The sequence below is a fragment of the Notamacropus eugenii genome, chromosome 4 (genome assembly GCF_028372415.1).
Source record: "Notamacropus eugenii isolate mMacEug1 chromosome 4, mMacEug1.pri_v2, whole genome shotgun sequence".
Lineage (NCBI taxonomy): Eukaryota > Metazoa > Chordata > Mammalia > Diprotodontia > Macropodidae > Notamacropus > Notamacropus eugenii.
In genome coordinates, this window is record NC_092875.1 from 326,307,923 (window position 1) to 326,329,191 (window position 21,269).

Here is a 21,269-nt window from a genome sequence, read left to right on the forward strand (position 1 = left end):
TCATTTCAGGGATCCAGGCAATTCTCTAAGATTATAAGATTAGTGACTATCATATAAAAGAAGGTGCTGACCTACATTGATAAAAGGAGTATTCTTATCCTGAAATCCCTATAGGAATGAAATCACAGATCTGGTTTAAAAGGGAGAAAAAGCTCAAGCGCCAGCTTAAGAGATAAGGTGGGGAGCTGTGTAGCATTTCCAAAGCATTGTGTACTAATGCTGGCACCCTTCCATGCTACCTTGGGTGTCACAGCTTCTCCCTCTCTTCCCTTTCCTCCCAGTACTTAGGTGCAATATTATTTACATTATGCCACATGGCTTCTGACTTTATCATGATCTACAAGAGAATATTTTTGTTGTTTGCCTTTTTATTTTCTTTGTTATATTATGAACTTCACAAAAATTAGGAAACGTGAATATTTCTATATACAGAGAACAGAAAAGGGACTATCTGTAAAAGTTGGCCTCTATACACACAGCTTGTTTTTTAAAATATGTATCAGATTTAATACCATAAAACAAAATGTTTTGCTCGTCTATGTCCCCTTCTGACTTTCATTTTGTTCTGTTCTGTGTTTTCAAAATGTTATTGATGCCCTTTTCTTTGTTTTTAATCTCTATCACTGTATCTCCCTCCCACCTCCACCTCCCTTTGCATAAAAAAAAGGCCCTCTCTAGTAACAAATAAGTATAGTCAAACAAAACAAATCCACACATAGGTTATGTCTGAAAATATATGTCTCATTCTGCTCCTGCCATCCATCACCTCTCTCCCAAGTGGTGGGAAGAGTGCTGCATCATCAGTCTTATGGAGTCATGATTGGTCATCGCATTGATAATCTTCAGATGGAAAATGAGGTCATGTTTGTCCTTTGTTGACACCAGAAAAGTCAGTGGTTAACCTGCTCTTACATTTGTAACAATCATATTGATGTTGTTATGACAAATATTTGGAGCAAATCCAGGAATAATTTGTTCTGTACTATAAAAAGCCCAGGAACTTTCCAAATAAAGTAAGGTAAGATGATTATATTTTGTTTTGTTTCATTTTGTTTGGTTTTTTGTTTTTGAGATTAGATCTCCCTTTCTCACCCAGGCTAGCAGTGTAGATGCCCAATTCCAGTACTTCATCAGTGTGGAGTTTTATCCTAATCCATTTCTGACTTGGACCAGTTCATCCCTTCCTTAGGCAATCCAGTAGACCTTCACCATCAAGGGCTCCTTATACTGAAGTCAGACTTAGAGTGGATACCTGATCAGCTTTAGCCCTAATGTAGTTCAGAATTCTTGAATTTAAGCTATTGAAATAACCTCAATCGCCCCAGTAGCAGTTTTCCTAGGCTGGTACCATCACACCCAATTAGGATAATTTCTTAAGATTTATTGCTGTTATGATGCAATGAAAAATACAAGAGAATAACTAAGGCTATATGCCATGCCTAACCTCACTGGGGGTCCCCTATCCAAAATCTGATTAGCCCTATTTTGTGTGGTTTATCTCCACAGAAGAATCAGACAGAGACAGGAATCAATGGCACTGTTTTCATCATTCCTGGGAATTAAGACTTTTAGTGAATCAGGATAATTATTTTTTATTGTCCTCTATCCCATTTACCCAGGAGGCATAACCCAGCATGAGTCTCTCCTATAAAATAATAAAGCCCAGTTCAACCTAAACATTTTTTATTAAGAGCTCCAGTGTTGGCTCTTCCCTTAACCTGTGCCCCTCCTCCTGGCCCATGCCTTAGTTCAGTGGGAGTCATACAAGAGCACTGCAGTTCACTTATATCAATCAATCAACAAATGTATATTGAATACCTGCTGTGTGTGAAGGACAGCGCTAGATGCTGTGGAAGGTACAATAAAGAAGGAAATACAATCTCAGGCTTCAAGGAGCTCCTCATCTAGTTATGGTGATACTGTATCACAAACAGTTCTCAGAACAATTTTCAATTTAATTTTTTTTGGAATGATACCAAAGAACTGGGCCATGTTTTAAAATGCCTTCAGTGGTATTTTGACTTGAATGTACTAAAAGGATATTTTTTGAGTTGCTATTTTAATTAATTTCTTTATTTCCCTCTCTCCCGTAGATAATTTCCAGGATCAGATGAAAAGAGAACTAGCATATCGAGAAGAAATGGTACAACAGTTACAAATTGTAAGATATATTTCTTCCTACTTTATAAAGTATTTCTTGATTTATTTTGGTTTTGACATCTAGATTTCTGTTCTTAAACTTTTTGGTCCACTTTCCTCTCAGCTGGTTTGAATGATAATTACTATTAGATTTATTTAGACACAGGGCAAGCAAGTGTGTCAAAATGTTTCATCTAAATGTAACTACTTAACATGTCAATAGACAGATATGTAAATTGTCAGTGTGGGATACAGAGACTTACCTGAATATCTCATAATTTGTATAACGCAAACCCTAGGACTTTTCTTACAAATACAATCCTTAATGTATGCATATATGTCGATTAAATTCATATTAAGAATGATGACAAGATACAAAGGATTTCGGAATGAAACATGTAACTCCATTCTTAATTTACTTATGATAATCATTCTTATAATTTTATAATACCCAAGACCTACAGTAACAGCATTTAGCACAGTGCCTAATGTAGGTGCTTAGCAAATGTTTATTGACTGACTGATAATAAGCAAATAAATTATTTTTCTGAAGTCATTGCCCTCACTCTCTGAAACTCTTTTCTGATACAGATCTCTTTCTATATATTATTTTTCAGCAATGCTTATAGACAATTTCCCAAGGTTACATCTTTCATCTATAAGATAGGGAAAATATTTCTCTCCCTAAAAGTTTGTAAAATACATTGAATTTTACATGAATAGTATCCTCTTCCTTTTTTAATGTTCAGGACATGGCAACCAGTAAAATTTATGTTGCTTGTTATTTTGAGACTTAAAGTTTGTCCATATCTTCTTCTTCATACCATGATATGCACATATATATATATGTATATATGAATGTTAATCTATTAGCCTGCCTATCTATTAATCTATCAACCTATTTATCCAGCTTGATTTTCCTAAGAGGAAAAAGAGCATTTTTTTGCATCTGTGAAACTGTTTTTATATTAATGGAGATTCTTGACATTAATAGTATAAACAATCTCATTTGATTTTCACATTTTGAGGACCATTTCAAAGTTAGAGTTACATGAACACACAATCTTACCCATGTCATATTAACCCAAGACACTCAGGAACTTCAGCCAGATCTGCACATCTCTAAGAAAATATCTAGCTTTTAAACAGGTTCGTTCATCTCTCTACTTTAATTTCTGAATTATGCTTGTGTGTTTATTTTGGTAACTGTATCCAAATTCAACAAAAAGGACTTCCTATTTTTTAGGTGATAACCTTTCTTTAGGGATCTCAAGTCAATCTATTTGTGACACTTTTGCCTTAATAGTGTAGGACATAACAGTTCTAAATTGATTTCTCATCTAGAATATCCTTGATTGTCTCCTTTAGTCAACGTATTGAGTTGTAAATTTACATTGCAGATTTGGGGACTTTCAAATTCTCAAGGTTCATCATTTTACTTGTTGTTTTCTTGGCAGGGGTGGGAAGGGTTCTGGGACTAAGAACTTGAAGTTATTGCAAATTCCACCATGCAAAGAACCATTTTTAGAATCACAAAAGGAAAATTATCACCCAAGTGTAAGTTTGATTACAAGCACAAAAGCATTAAAACCATATTAAATTAGTAGAATTAGAGTTCTCATTGCCACTGACCAAGCTGCCAAATGTCACTTATGTAACTTTAGTGCTTGTCTTCTGCAGCTTTTTTTTAATGAAGATAACATATCACCAAAGTTGTAGGGAATTATTATTGTCAAAAGGAAAAAATACAAAGTTCTTTAAAATTCCTGGAGTGCGAGTCAAGGTTTTATCATCAAGAATTTGCATTGCACTCTTTTGGAAAGAATTCTGCAAAAATTTACGTCAGTTTTGACAAGTATTATTCATTCAAAATGCTTAGTAAATTACTCCTGGTAGTAAAGGAACACTTTGGGGGAATCCTTATGAGCAATTAGAATCCCAGTTAGTGCTCTAAATTATTGCTGCAATGCACTGTTATACCCAAAGCCAAATTTGGCAATGTTTTGTAGTAGTCTCCACTCCTCCTCAGCATCGCATCATCTCCTTATTGGAAGGAGAGGTTCACTCCCAAAGCTTGAGAGCCTTTTGGGGGGCCCTGTTACTCATAAGGTTTCCCACATAGTGTCCTACCTGAACTGGCATTCCTCAAATCAGGCTTCATGCTCTGGACCATTGTTGTCTCTCTGTCCCCAAATGAGATTTTTCTTATCCAGTCTCCTGTTTTCTTAGGGTTCTGCCCTCTGCTAATCTGTAAAACCCTGTTTAACATATTAATGGTATTATTAGTGTTCTAGATAACACGTATCCACTTTACTAAAGGTCAATCCAAGTGTTTATTAAGTTTATTTATTACCTTTGAATATTCAAAAATTTTGAATTACAAAAAATTCAAAAATCTTTGTTAAATCCAAATTACATCGTGGAAAGAGAGGAGGACCTGAGTTCAAGTTCAAGTTCCACCTCTGACATGTACTGGCTGTGTGACCCTGGCCAAGTCACTGAAATTCTCAATTCTAGAGACAATTAACTAGCTAAGATTTCAAGTTACAGAAAAATTGGTGATCAACCTTGGTAAAGGAAACTTCCTTGGTAGAGTTTCTTGCACCCATGAGATTACAGCTGTGGTCCAATGTACGGAATACTGTGCTAGAAGTGCCAAAACAAAACAAACTAGTTCTTGCCCTCAGTGAGTTTGCAGTCTACTTGAAAATGCCTTAACTAAGCTGAGTAACCTTGATGAGGAACATTTTAGACACTAATGGGAAAGTTATTTTTGGACAAATGACAAAGTTGATGTCACAGCCAGTTATCATGTCTCTCAGATCATAGTAATCAATCAAAGAATCAGGACACCATGTGATATCAGCAAACTATTGCTCAAATAAATTATCTGACCTCTGATCAACTGGCAGGGGAAAATAAACTACACTTCCAATAGTGCCCAAGAAATCTAAGTTATTTTGTGGCTATTAACAAATTATCAGCCTTTAAAGTTACTAGCTTTCATCTTCCTTGAATCATTGAACTCATAAGTGTTACCATGAGATTATGTCTGCCTTTTGAGGCTAGAATAACTGAGTTCAAATCCTCTTATAGTTAGTAAGTACTTTGTTAACTCAGAAAAGAGTTAATTCCTTTCATCTTTAAGATGATACAAAAGCACATGTTAATTCCATAATCACTGGGAATCCAAACACATAAATCTCTCCAAACTCTGAAGATTTCCATGGAAATCTGTACTGTATTGTTACACTGTGTTCATTTTATTCAAAAGTATGTCCAGAACACTGACTCTTCTTTATTCCATTAGTAAAATAAGAAGTGGTGACCATGATACTCAAATGAATCACATGTAGTCATGGTTTATATATGCAGAATTAGGTTAATAATTTTTATGTGTGCTCACTTATGAATTAAAGTAATTTACTAGGATTCCATTCTAAAATGTACAGATCAAAGTAGATATTGAAAAATATTCTGGAAAAATAATTTTTAAATGCTCATAACTTTCATTTTGAAACCAGATTTGTCCATGAAACAAAATAAAAGTAAAACAAAATATTTTTCTGAGGTTTAAAGATAGAAACTTGAAAATTAAACCAACTTTTGGGTAAAGCTTATAGTATTTTTTAAAAAAGACTTATTTACCTATTCACAAGTGGTATAATGGAAATTCACTTTACTTTTTAAAAAGCAATAACTAACACATACTAGAATTGGAAAGAAGAGAAGACAAATTAAATCCCAGCCAATAGCCTTTTGACAAAGTTCCTTTAAGGAATTGAACATCCATCCATACACATATATATACACACATATGTGTAAGTGTGTTTATATATGTGTATATATGCACATATATACATATACGCATGTATACTGCAAACTATGTGCATGTGCGTTGTACAGTTATCCCTTCTACGTTATGATTTTCCCCATCATGGTTTCAATATATCGCAGACTGGCATAAGAAATTAAATGGGAATATTTTGGAAGTTTTGTGGAAACTGCAAATGATGTGCAAAGGTAACACAAAAAAAGTTTAGAAACTCAGAAATGCATAAATTATGTATAGTACTGTATATGCACAAAAAATAATTGTATATTTATATTATATATAATATGAAATTATAAATGCATAAAATATATGTGTAGTATTATATAATATCAACCAATAATAAGATACTGTAAATATCCTATAAAAGAAAAATTCAGGCTTCTTCTCTGGTATGAAAGGAGGGCCAAAAAATATTATGTGGATTTTCCACATAATTTTACATGGATTTTCCAGATGATGAACATACTGCATCCCTAACCCCTACAAGATGGAAGGAATAACTGTATGTGTATTTATGCATATCGTGTATATGCATGTGTACATATACATACATATATACATATATGTGTATCTGTACATCATATATAGGTAGATGGGTGGATGGATGGATGGGTGGGTGGATGAATAGATAGACAGGCAGATGGAGGGACAGACAGATATCTTCTAACAAAAGCTATTAGTTTCTATTTGGGTATTTGCTTGCTAATTTGGTGACAAGCACACTTCTTAGCGTTAGCTACTACTGCAGGTTTGTTAAGGATATGCTCCTGCTCCAACAAAGTTCTTGAAGGATGTTATAAAACTGCAGTGCAGAGCGTATAATAAATGGCTAAACTAAAATACACATTGATTGAACTTGCAGCATCACTCCAGACATGCAGGTAGACTGAGCAAATGGGTTAGTCTCCAAGTGCCCTCTGCTGTTCAGCTAGGTAGCTGCAGTTCTAAGCAGCCAGGAGTCTCCAAGTTCTTCATTAAAAGCCTTAATTAAAATAATGTTCAATCAATAGATTTAATTCTGATGTTTCATTCACTGTGGACCTGTAAAAAAGCAGTTTACAACTTCCTGACTGGGGGAGTGGAGCAAACGCCTCGTCCTTGGGAGAAGGGATATGTGTCTTTTCCTGTTGCCATAGGAGCTGGGGCTGGCCACAGACCAACTCTCCCACGATAATGCCTTAGCTTGGAGATCCTCCAGCACTAACTGGTGGGAACTGGCCCAGGTTTCTGCCAGTTTCAACACAGAGGAGTTGATGTTTGCTTTGTTTTATTTTGTTTTCAAATGGAAGTAGAAGGCCTTCTTTTGCACATCTGAACTTAGAGACAGAGACCTGAATTTAAATCCTGCCCCTGACACTTAGCTGCTCACTTAACTTTGAGCAAGTTAAACTAAAATATCTCTTTTGGCACTTTATCTTAGTTAAAAGGCTCCTAGAGAAGACCTAATTCCTTAAGTTTCATTTCCAATCCAAAGGAAACTCTTACCATGCAATTGATTTGACAAGTAACTGCTGACTTCTTTACCTACCCTCTTCACCCCCCACCACCACCTGTGATTTTGCTGGCATAGGGAACTCCTAAAGAGGAAACTCCTTCTACCAATATAGACCATCAACTGTTTGGTGATTTATAATCTTAGAGAACTGACGAGGACCTTAAGAAGTCAGGTGACTTGACCAGAGTCATACAACCAAGGTGTGCCACAGGTAGGATCTAAACCTAGGTCTGGAGCAGCTAGGTGTCGAAGTAGATATTGTATAGAACTTGAAGTCAGATTCTACTTCATAAACTTACTAGCTGTGTGACTCTAAGCAAGTCACTTAACCTCTCTGTGCCTCAGTTTCTTCATCTGTAAAAAAATGGAGATTGATAATAGCATCTGCAACATGGGGTTAGTTGTGAGGATCAAATAACATACGTAAACTTTTTGCAAACCTTAAAGGACTATGTAAGTGCAAGTTGCTATTATTAGTACTACTACTATCAATATTTCTTAATGTAACTATTATTCATTATTATGATCATTACTATTATAATTACTACTATTTGTCATCATTATTACTACTGCTACTCATCATCATCTTCTTTATTCTGAGGCTGTATCTCTCCAAAATGCTCTCTAGCTCTGTGTTTCTAAGACAGCTGCTCTAAGTGAGACTTTGTCAAAAAGTAAGCTTGCAACACAACCCATCTTCTTCCAATGATTTTTCATCCTAATTCTCTATCATACATCTAACAGGTAATCCATGAATTACAGAGGCCTGCTCTTTGTCCTCTTTCTTCCTGCATAAAATTGGACCAAACTCCGAGTATTGAAATAGGACAGTTCTTGTGGTAAAGAATCTGCTGAGAAAGTGTTCATCTTTACTATTACACCCCCGAACCTTACACTTTTGATCCACCTAGAGATATTGAGGCATATGGAAATTCTAAGACAGGATTTTACTCAGGTTCTCTTTTTTCTTGCAAAAAGGAACATTTCCCAAATGACCGGAATGGTGAGGATTTCTCTGCAATGACTGACTTATAGTAAACCTCCTGGATCCTGAGCAGACTAAGTAGGGCCTTCCATGCTTAGCATACACCTGGATTTTTATGACCTGAATAGCCCTGGTGAACCATAGCATCTCAGGCTTGTGATTTGTCATTTTTGTCATCATTTGTCATGTTCCTGGTTTGTCATTTGTGAAATTGGAATGATGAGTCAGTGTGAGCTGCAACTCTCCATTCATGGTTCCTTAAAAACAGCAGAATGATGAAACCCACAGCAGATTGAACAGGAGAAACCAAGACTACAGGGATCATTTCATTTCTATTCATTGATTCTTTAAGAGCCTTGTGCTTACTCCCTTCAGCTCTTTCCTTTAGAAAGATTATCTTTCTTCCTGCTTGTCCTTCCATCTTTGTGAAATCTTATATTGCTACTTTTGAAAAGATTTCCCTATCTGGAGCTAAAGTCATTAGTCTTTGAAGAAACTTTCCTGTGATTAAAGATGACTTCTTGACCTTGGGTGCAGAAATAAGAAGCTGAGTCCTTGAAAGAAGGGCTTTTCTGTGAGGATATAGGTAGCAAAAATACTGAAAGCAAAGCTATACTTTTATATATATACATTATGTGTATAGAACCCTACTTAAGGTCATATTAAATCACAAATCAAGAGAAAGAAGAAGTGATCCCTAGGCTTTAGGAAATTATAATATATGATGACCCAGGAAACTGATTCAAAACCTTATTCTATGTCTGTGATGGAGGAAGTAACTATATGTTATATGTTAAAGTATTCTTTCTATAGGACTTCTATCAATATTATCCCCTGAAATATGGGATCAGAACAATATACTTTTATACATTGAAATATTAATAAGTAATGACAGTACCATCTATATATTTTCTGCTAGATACATGCTCCCATGGCCAGAGATACATGCATCCACATATCTGTAATTTAAGTTGTGTACATGTGACTATAAAACACCTGATCACTTCATTCAAAATTTCAGAAGGGCAGCCTTCTCTTTTCTCAAGAATATTTTCACTGGGATGATATCTGATTAAATTGACTGTTTCCATAAAAATTTGCTTATGGGTGATTGCTTGTGAGTGTAGACACAGTCTCATCTCCAGACATCACTGATAACTCATTGACCTCATCTAACTAGGGATCACAATCATCTCCTTATGGATTGATAGGTCTAGCCATGATTATGTTTCCTTTATACACTATCAGATATAGAAGAAAGACTTCACAAGCAGGCAAAATAGGTGTACAGATCTGTATGTAGTTCAATCAAATAATTTTCCTTTTTTCTTCTTTCTGTACCATGATAGCTTCCTTCCCTTCTCTCCCCTTCCACTTTTGGCTCCCCAACAGAATGTAAGCTCTTTAGAGGCAGGCACTATCTTTCTTTTTGCTTGTATTTGCATCCCCAGCACTTAACACAGTGCCTAGCACACAGTAAATGCTTAATAAATGCTTGTTGACTTAGCTGATTTGACTTTCCTTTCCTGCTTAAACGTACCAGGCAATTTTCACATTATGTGTTGGAAAGAATAAATCACAATATGAGCTCAAAGGTGACTCTAAATCCTTTAGTAAATTTCGATGTGTTACTGCACAACTGGATTTTAGCATTGACGTACTTTTAAAAAAGTAATGATGAATACATCCCTTAATTTATTTTTGTATAATAAGCTAGAAAGTTCAATTGAGCCTCTGAGGATAAAAATAGTGATCATAGTGAAAGATGCTTTAGTTGCAAATAGATTAGAAAGACAAATTTAAATAAGCAAAATTTTCCAAGAGTGGTTCGGTTTTAGTGACTTGAATTTCCACTACATAAATCAAAATGGCAAGCAGGGTTTGACCTCCATTCAAAGTCTCTGTACTTTGTTTTATGCTGAGGTTATATTTTCAAGTGTCATTTTTAAATTGTCTACATATTGTATTTCATATGTTGCAATTTGGTACTATTTGTGATTCCTGTTTATGCCATATCCCTCAAAGAAGTACTATAAATTTATTAATCTGTATACTAGGCACATTCTTATCCTCTGACTGGGATGATCTCTTAACTTTAACATGATCTACTTTCTTATCTACAGCAAGTAAATGATAGTGTTGACTGAAAGGACACTCTAAATCCTACAGTGATCTGACATATTGTCTACAATGGCCAACTTTCAGTGTCTTCACTAATGGGGTTTCAGCTTTGAAATTCTTTTTTTTTAAATCAGTGATATTTAAATAAGCACATTTGAAAGCTCACTTAGTCCAGAATAATTGAAGATCTTTCTGTTTTAACAAAGCTCTTTTCATTGGAAAATGTCACCTTTGGGAAGGATTTATTTGCATTAAGATTGTCTAAAGTTTACCAAGAGCTCTGCTTTGGGTACTTTGTCATCCCCCATAGCTGCTCTGAGTGGTTTTCCTTGTGTTTCTTTTATAGATCCCCTATGCAGCCAGCTTGATCAGGAAAGAGAAGCTTGGTACGCATCTGAGCAAAAGCTAAAAGGTGAGAGTCACAAGGAGAGAGTCTTTTGGAAATCTGATCTATCAGTGATTGTAATTGCTCCTTATTGATGCATTACTAAGTCAAGGGCAATGAAAAAGTTCCATCTGTATTTTTTTAAAAAATGTCTTGATGTACTTAGCCTCCACTGTGTAGTATATGCTGAAATTAAAGTTTGGCACCAGTCATGTGCCTCTTCTGAATTTCATAGTAGGGTACTGAAAATAAGGGAGTTACCTTCTCAGTCTGCAAAATAGATCCCTATTCTTCTTTAATGGTGTGATGGAACTTTATGCCATGGTATTTATGCTATGTCCTTCCTCGACCTGATAGCTTGAATAAATATATAATGTTTAGTAAACAAGTGCCCAAAGGCAGCATGGCATTATATATTGAGAGCCCACCTCTCAGGTAGGAAAATCTGGGTTAAAGTCCCACCTGTGATATACAGACTATGTGACTCTGCAGTTCACTTAACTTCTCAATACCCAGGCAATTCTCTAAGGCTGTTGGTGGCATAGCAAGTGCCAATATGAATTGGTAGAAAAGGGTTTTCCCACTAAACATTGCCTACACCAAGGAAATCACAGGTTGACATACAAGTGGCAGGAACTAAGACTAGCTCTTTACTCCAAGCAAATCTCCACTGCACCCAGGGTTCCAATGAGTTGCTAAGGAAAAGATATGGGCATTCTGAGGTGTTTCGTGGTATCAATGATCGATACCTCCTGTAGACCCCAATACCCCTCTCTTCCAAGGAAAAACAGCACCACAACACTGTCCCTTTAAGACATATCACCTCTTTAACAAATGTCTCTCCGTCTGCAGAATTTTTTCCCCAGCACATATATGTCCTTTGCAATAAGAAATAATGGAGACTAAACTGCCAAACACAAACAATGGCTACTTGGCCTCCCTCTGAATTGGGCCGAAGGCTACATTTGATTGACTCTACCTTCCTAACTGCCCTAGAAAAGACAATGACTTCTCAATATCATGGGCATCTTAAGGCACAAAACCCCTGAATTACTAGTTGTAAGATGCTGCTAAGAAAAGATGTATGCATTTATTGGTTTGTTTGGAAGAAGAAGAAGTATATATCTAAGGACAGGCCTAGAGAAAATGCAGGGAATGTGATGACACCCCTTCCTTCTGAGGGAATACCTTAGGATGACCCAGGCACACTGACTTGTGGAATCCTTAAAACTGAGAAGAAGTTCAGACCTTAGAAAAAGTAGATACTGAATTAAAACTTATGAGAGTAAAAATAGAAATCATAGTGACAGCTTAGCTGAAAATAGCTTAGACAGGTGAATTTAAATGTTCTAAATGGCCTAAGAGCAGCTCAGTTTGGATTTTCACATTATAAATAAAATAACAAGATAGCTGGGCTTCCATTCAAAGCCTCACTATTTGGAAGCACTTTTATATTAATACTAGTAACCAGCTGGAATTGCTCCTTATATCTGAGGGCTTCCTTTTCTCACAGTTTGGTTCATTACCATTTGAATAACACTGCTCATTGCTTTCCTTGGGAGAATATTTAAGAATCCAATAGGATTCATTGTAGAAAAGTATTTTGTTATTCCAAATTTTTATGGAATCATAGAATCTAAATTGAAAGTGATTCAGAGGTCATCCAGGTAAATGTGAACTAGAATTGAAATCGCCTGGAGGGCTTTCCCAACAATTGGCCAGTCAGCCTCTCTTTGAAGATGTCTAATGATAGAAAACTCATCACTTCTCAAAGTAGAGAACTCCAAATGTTAAGCAAATTTTCCTTATAATAAGCTAAAATAAAATCTGCATTCTCTCTACAATTTACGTCTATTGACCTAGGTCTGTATCTGAAACCCAAGACAAACCTGTCAAATCCCTCTTCCCTCTCTCCCATAGTTCTTCAAATACTTAAAGATAGTTATATCATGTCATTTTCTGACTTCTTCCCCCATCTCTTCATCCTCACCTCCTCCCCACATACAAGCACACACAAGGATTCTCTCCCTCAGACTATTCCTGCAACTAATGCTTAAATGGTATGATTTCAAGTCCCATTACCATCAGTCAAGCACCTATATGCCAGATACTGTGCTAGGCACTGGACACATAAAGATGAAAAAAAGAAAAGAAACAATCCTCTCAGAAATCTTGCAACCCATCAGAAAAGAAAACACGTATATTTACAAATGTATGTAGAGGAACCATGGCAGAGTGAACAGAAAGCCATCCATCCTCAAAGTCAGAAAGTACTGGGTTCAAATCTCATATCTGACAAATATTGGTCGTATGACCTCAGGCAAGTCACTTAACCTCTCTTTGCTCTACAACAGAGGTGTCAGATATGTAGCCATAACACTCCCAAGTTTGGCCTGAGACAAATTAAAAGGTAATTTGGAAATATTCAACAAGATAAAAATACAATAAAACATAGCTAACATTATATTTTAAAACTAAGGCAATATGTGGCCAATGTGGTCCTTATGTATAGATTAGTGACCCCTGTTTCTATTTGAATTTGATGACTGGTCTAGGCAACTCCCTTAAGTTGTAGAGAGAGTGATGTTACATTGTAAGAGTTTACCCACCTGGGAGTTCTCTATATCAATGGAATCACAAGCCCAGTCTTTATCCCTAAAGAAAAAAATATGCAGAATAAACTTAAAGCAAATACAAAATAGTTAGTAAAAGAGTGCACTATCAGTCAGAGAATCAGAAAAGATATTAGGTAGAAGTGGAGCTTGAGCTATGTCTTAAAGTAACCAGTGAATCTAAAAAGTAGTCAAGGAGTGAGTATATTCTAGACCAAGGCATGGAAACAGAAAATGGGGGGCACTATGTGTGAACAACAGAGAGAAGGTCAGTGTGTCTGAACTATTGAGTGTAAGAAGGAGAAAAATGTAAAATTAGGCTAGAACAATAGGCTAAGGCCAAGTTGGGAAGCTCTTTAAAAACCAGAGGCATTACATTTTATCCTAGTGGCAATAGGGAGCTTCTAGAGTTTATTGAATAATATGGTTAGACATGTTCTTAAGGAAAATCATTTTGGAAGCTGTGTTGAGGCTGGATTGAAGTAGAAAGAAATTTGAGACCGAAAAACCAATTAGAAAGGTAATACAACAGTCCAGGTGAGAGGCACTTGAACCAAGATAATGGCTATATGGGTAGAGAGAAGAGTCTGATGTGGAAAGTGCTGTTAAGGTAAAAATAGCAAGATTTAGCAAATGATTGTCTTATGGAGTAAGGAAGAGTGAGAATAAATCAGAGGTTGCCAACCAGGTGAACTGGAAGAATGGTGGTATACTCTACACAAATAGGGAAGTTTAGTAGAGGAGAGTGTTTAGGGGGAAAGATAATTAATTCTGTTTTGGACATATTGAGTTTGAGATGTCTCTGGTACAATGTTCAGTATGAAATGTCCAGCAGGCAGCCTGTGATGCCAGACTAGAGTTTGGGAGAGACTAGGGCTGGGTGGTTAGATCCATGAGTCACCTATGTAAAGATGTTTATTATTAAACACAAGGGAACCAATGAGGTCACCAAGACAAAAGAGGTAGGGCCCAGAACAGAGTTTTGGGTTAAACCCACAGTTATAAGGTGTGATCCAGCAAAAAGAGCTAAGAAAGAGTATTCAGACAGGTAGAAGTAGAACCAAAAGACATGAAGACCCAGGTAGGAAAGAGTATCCAGGAGGAAAGGATGGTCAATATTATCAAGTATAGCAGAGGGTTCGAAAAGGATGAGAACTGAGAACAGATCATCTAATTTCATAGTTTAGAGATTATTGGAAACTTTGGAGAGAGAATTCTCAACCAAGTGATGAGGTTGGAGGCCAGATTTCAAAAAGGGAAGGCAATGGATGTAGATGTTTTTACTAGAAGTTTGGTTAAGAAAGGAGCGATATAAGATAATAGTTTGGGGGAATCATAGAATCAAGTGAAGTTTTTTTTAAGAATAGGGAAGATGGGCTTGTTTGGAAAAAAGTAGGAAAGGAAGTAATAGATAAGTAGTGTATATAAGTAGTAGATAAGAAGGGATTGAAGATTAGAGGAGTAAAAATTGCTAAGGGGGCAGCAGAGAAGTGACATGATCACACCCATATTTTAGAAATACTTATTTGGCAGTTTTGTGATGGTTATATTGGAGATGTGAGAGACTAGAATTAGGGAGACCAATTAGGAGACTATTATAATAACCTAGGTGACAGAAAACCTCGGGAACTGGTCATGTGAATGGAGAAAATGTGATAGGTACAAGGGGGTGATAGAACGGATCCAACTTAACAACTGATTGGATATGGAAGATGGGGAAGAGAGAAGAATAAAACCTGGATTTGGGAACTTGAGTGAGTGAAAGATTGATGATACCTTCCACATACATAGAAAGTTTTGAGGAGAGGAGGAATTTATCAATCAATAAGCATTTATGAAGTATTGACTATGTGCTAGGTGCTACATGAGGATTTAAAAAAAAGCAAAAATGGCCCCTGCCCTCAAAGAGTTTACTTTGTAAGTGGGAAGAAGACACACATACATACACGGTATCTAAAGGACAACTGTCAATGCAGGACTGGAGTTCAAGAGAGATTAAACCTGCTTAGCTTTTGATCAAATGAGATAATGTATACAAAGTACTTTGCAATCCTAATATGCTATATGTTATCTATTATTGTTCCTGTGCCTCGGTTTCCTCCTTCATAAATATGGAGAAAATGATCCTTGTATTACATAACTCACAGGGACTGAAACCACTGAACGACAACAATGTCTAAGGCCCATGCCAAGCACCGAGGCAACACAAAAATGAGAAAAATGACACAGTCCCTGTCCTCAAGAAACTTCCTTTACATTTTGAATGTCCAAAACTGAACTTAGCTATGTGACCCTGGATGAGTCACTTCAGTTTTCTCATCCATATTATGGGGATAATAATAGTACAAACCTATCTCACAGGGTTGTTGTGAGGATCAAATGAATTCACCTAGGTAAGGTTTTACAAAACTGAAAGTGTTATATAAATATTATTATTATTAGTGATAATAAAATTAAAGAAAATTTAATTTAAAGAAAATTAATAATAATAGTTCTGTTGTATATCATATTGCACGTCTCTCCTGACTTCTCTTATCCACATATAATCCCTTGGGGATCATTTTCATCCTCATTCTTACTCTGGAAGTATTGAAGCACTGAAAAGGTTAGAAGTGGCTTCCAAGCCAGATGGCAAAAGGAGCAATAGGACCTAGAGCTTGGGACTTTGCCTGATGGACACAGACTCTCTTGTTAGAAATAAACTCCTTGAAAGGGAAGACTGTTTCATTTTTTTGTCTTTGTATATCCTTGGAGCCTAGCACAGAGTAGGCACTAGCACAGCAACTAGCACATAGTAGGTACTTAATAAATAATGTTTGCTGGTTTTGTCTGTCTTAAAGATTCCTAATTACTGCTACTGTTTTTCCTTCAGACTCCTTTTCTTCTGTGATTCTGCAGCAGAGATGCTTAGATCACAGAATCTTAAAGCCCATTTTATTCTAGGAAAGCTCTAATTGTTTGGCCTTTTCTTTATCTTAAAGCTAAATTTGTCTTTTGCAACTTATCATTTAACTTGAGAAGGATTTATTTATTAACTTCCTATGTATATAATCCTTGTGATAGGCACTGGAGAAACAAATACAGAAATGACTGACCAGTGCTTGCCTTCCAGGATTTCATATTCTATTTGGGGACGCCACAAGTAAGGGGTCTCAGCTTCCCCATCTATATTATGGAGATAATAATAGCACCTGTCTCATAGGGTTGTAAAATGGAGGCTGGACCAGAACAGGGGTTCTTAATTTTTTGTGTAATGGACCCCTTGACACTACAGGGAGACAACTCAGGATTGAGGACAGCTTTCCATAAAAGGTATCATTCATTCTATTTGTATTCCCTGTAGCCATTCATTTATGGTTCATGAGGCTTGTTCTGTTCTATACATTCAAGCAGTATTCCTTAATCTTACTTCAAGAAATTTCTTCTTCATTACTTTCACTAACAAAGTGAAATGGATGATTAAGGCAATTACTGGATAATTACTGGATCAATTCAAGAAGAAAGAGGAGGCAATGTAATAAGGTAGAAAGAACATTGATTCTGAAGTCAGAGGACTTGGAATCAAATACCCAGTACTCAATACTTAGTACAGCCATGACCTTGGGCAAATTCATTTAACCTCCCTGGGCTTCAGTTTCCTTATTTGTAAACTGATAAACTGATGAACAGTTTTTACACACACACACTCAGAAACATGCACACACATATGCACATGCACACACACATATATGCATACATACATGTACGCATATACCCACAATATGTCACCAGCAGCAATGGTGGCATATACTCTAGGATCAATCCAAGAGAATGATCGTGGCCTTTGAGATCTCTCCCAGCTCTAGATCCATGAACCTATGAAATATTGACCCAAAATATCAGTAATGGAAAAAGCATTGGCCTGGGAGTCAGGAGCCCTGGGGTTAAGTCCCAGTCTGTGATTTGCTGGCTATGGGATCATACTTAAATTTGGAAGAGACCTTAGGCCATCTAAGTCCAGTGGTCTTTAACTCCATGTGGATTCGTGGATAATTGGTTTCCTATGTAATCCTACGTATTTTATTTTACTCATTTAAAAACACCCTGAGAAGGGGTTCATAAATCTCCTTAGAGTGTAATGGATCCTGCAAGGGTCCATTACACACACACACACACAAAAAATATATGAAGAACCTCTGTTCTAGTGTAACCACTTTACAGATGAAGAAAACTTGAGGTTAAGTAGCTAGTCCAAGGTCCCACATGTAATACAGTCAGGTGTAGTAGAGCCTGCAAATCCAGGCTCTTTCCACTGTCATACTGACTGTTTCTTCTTTTGTAAAATGAGGGGAGTTGCCCAGATGGTTTCTAAGGTCCCTCTCTGTTATCCTAAATCATTGCTGCATAACAATTAAGCCAAATTACAATAATCCTAGCCTAATGATTTGATTTCCTTCAAATCAAGGGGAAAAAAGACAATTAACAATAACAGCTAGTACTCACATGGTGTTCCAAGTTTTACAAAGCGCTTTACACGTTATTCCATTCAATTCTCACGTGTGAGATGGATGCTATTATTATCATCCTTATTTTATAGATGAAGAAACTAAAACTGAGACAAGTGACTTCCTTTAGGGTCACTCATCTAGTAAGCATCTGAAGCCAGAATGGAACTCAGGTCTTCCTTGAAATCCAACTCTATCTAGTGCAACAGCTAGCTGCCAACAGAATGTGAGTTTGAGGGCTGTTTAACCATATTTAGAGACCTGTATTTGAATCCTTCCTCAGTCCTGTATTCTGCCTTTCCTTCTTGAACAAGGATCAGTTTGTTTGTTTCAGCAAGATATTCTATGCCTAAAAACCACTGACACTGAGAGTACATGCCACCATTGCTGCTGGTGACATATTGTGGGTATATGCATACATATATGTGTATGTGTTTCTGTGTGTTGTGTGTATGTGTCTGTGTAAAAACTATTCATGCTGTTTAGTGACTGATACTCTTCTCCTGGTGATTTTGTTTCCTCAACTCACCATCCTTGCAGACAACGGGGATTTCTCTAAGTAGACCCTTGTGCTTTCAGAAGATTAGTGGTTACTTAAATGCTAAGCTAAATCAGCCAAGCAGAGAATCACAACCATATTGTTAGAGGCAGTCTTGGATTCTCAGTGTGCCAAGCTTGAGAGGAGTAGCCTCAAGAGGAATTACAAAATAAAAAATCATTATACCCCAGGAGAGGGAGAGATTTGGTCTTGTTCAGTGACCACAAGTCACCAAATTAGTGCTGATACATTAGAAGTCTAATGCAAGGATGACCTTTAAGCTGGCATGCTGATTTGCCACCCACTAGATTCAACTATGGCTGTTAAGAGGAAGAATCTTTTCCAAACCACAGACAACCTATTGAATAAACTGTTGAGTTTTGCTACATAGTCCCTTTCTACAAACCCTTTTGGCCTTGCACAAGAACCTGAGAGTCAAGAAAATAGTATATCCAAACCAGGTCCTAAAAGCATGAAGACCAGAATAGCTCATAGCTATGATTTAAACTGCAAAAAGTAAAGGTATAAAGCCCGAAAATCTTGAACTTCCTTTTGATCAACACCAATCATATTGCCTGACAAATAGTAGGCATTTAATAAATGTTTGTTATTGACCTATTCTTGAATTTATCTAAGCATCACTTGAAGTAACAATAAATGAATGAATGAAAAGCAGTTACTGAGCAATTGCCGCATGCCAAGCACAGTGTTTAACAAGGGGATACAAATACAAAAAGGGGACTAGACTTGCCCCCAAGATACCTGCCATGTAACAGGAGAAGGCAATGTAAGGAGAGGAATGGTAGCCAGGGCAGGGTCTGGAATTTGGTCTGGAAAATCACAGGCATCATGAGTCTCTCCATTCCACAGATAAAATCAACTCTAATTATATGTTGTTGTTTAGTTGTTTCATTCGTGTCTGATTTTTTGTGGACCCATTTGGGGTTTTCTTGGTAATAATACTGGAGTGGTTTACTGTTTCCTTCTAGAGATCATTTTACAGATGAGGAAACTGAGGTAAACAGGGTGAAGTGACTTGCCTAGGGTCACACAACTAGTAAGTGCCTGAGGCTGAATTTGTACTCAGGAAGATGAATTTTCCTGACTCCTGGCCCAGTGCTCTATCTACTGAGTTACCTAGCTTTCTTCTCAGGCCAGGAAGGCTGGCTAGAAGCATGATCAGTTAGTATGGGAGCCTAGAACTAACTAGATATAGTAGGAAATGTGAGTTTTCTTCTCCCTGACTCAGCAGTCAGGTCACCTTGGCCCCAAGGTAAGAACTGCAAAATCGAGTGGATTAAGTCCTTCAAGGCATGGCCTCTTATCCCAGTTGGGCTAAATATAAATAAATAAGCTAGCAGTTGCATAAAATAACACTTCCTTTTGTTTGTCTTACAATTGCCTTCTAAAACTAGCCTTGAGACTTGACGTTGTATTGCTTTTCTGTTCATGATTTGTAGTGAAGTTGTGTTTTGTGAGTGGAATGGGGAGCTTAGGGGAAATGACTTAAGGAAGACTTGGGCATCCCTTTTCAAGAACATGTCATGATGATGTGTGTAAATGCCACTTTGCCTATGGAACCAGTGTCCATTCTAGAGCTTTTTAAAATAGTCATCCTCCGTCTCTGTTGTATTTCCTGTGTCCTAGGTCTACAAGCAGTAATTCCACAAACCCTGCAGAGTGCCCCAATAGAAATCCTGTTGTAGTAATTATCTGTCAGTCAACAAATATTTATTAGGTGATGACTGTATCATAGGTACTGGGCTAAGCACTGGGGGAACAAAAAAAGACCAAAAAAAAACTGTCCCTGCCTTCAAGGAGCACACATTCTGTTGGTAGAGATGTGTAAATAATTGGGTAATACAAGATGTTTATAAAGCAAATATTATAATTAAACACTCTTTAACTGATTTTCTTCTAAGCACCTCAAAATTCCATACAGATAATTATTGAGGTAAATCCTATATGACCCTTAAGATAGGAGTTACTTGTTTTTCATGTGGAGAATTTGAGTCATGGAAAAGAATAATGACTTCTCCAAAATCATTTAGAATGTCCCTGACTAATCTGAAAAGTAAGATTATTCAGGGAACCTAGTGAGAACCTGACTCCCCCTCATTGTGGAATCTTCTGCCAACATTTTCTCTACTTCTGCATTAGTTTTATTGAAGATATATGGAGATCATGTTCTACACCTCAGAACAGAGTCAATCTGATTTTGCTTTGTTGGCACAACAAAGTGATCCTGTGATTAATTCACAGAATCACAGAATCCAGAATTGAAAAGAACCTCAAAGACCATTGAGTCAAACCCATAGCTGAATGAGAATCCCCTCTACAACATGCATAAGAAGTGGCTACTCAGTTTTGGATCAAAGACCTCCAGGAAGCGAAACTAATTACTTTTCAAGGCAGCCCATTATACTTTGGGGAAGCTCTAATTTTTAAGAAGTTTTTTCCCCGAAATCAAATTTAAATCTACTTTTCTGTAATTTATACCCATTGTTCCTAAACCTCATCTCTGACACCAATCACCTGTTGAGTAATTAAACAACTTGGGAAAGTTGTTTTAATTCACTTGAGCCTCAGCTTCCTTATATATAAAACAATGGGATTAATTTAAATGGCTTCTGAAATCCCCTCCCACTCTAATTCCATGATCCTAAGTCTATTCC

At 36.7% G+C, this 21,269-nt stretch overlaps 1 protein-coding gene and 1 long non-coding RNA gene across 2 annotated transcripts in view; one reads left to right on the forward strand and one right to left on the reverse strand.

Moving 5' to 3' along the window:
* Window positions 1–10,984, forward strand: part of SKOR2 (SKI family transcriptional corepressor 2) — a 45,913-nt gene extending 34,929 nt beyond the window's left edge. The window contains exons 6-7 of the mRNA XM_072605185.1: window positions 2,094–2,161; window positions 10,922–10,984. Of these exons, the coding sequence (XP_072461286.1) occupies window positions 2,094–2,161; window positions 10,922–10,984 (131 nt within the window). The remainder of the gene's footprint in view (window positions 1–2,093; window positions 2,162–10,921) is intronic.
* LOC140501487 (uncharacterized) overlaps window positions 1–21,269 on the reverse strand; it is a 77,060-nt gene that overhangs the window by 13,819 nt on the left and 41,972 nt on the right. The window lies entirely within an intron of this gene.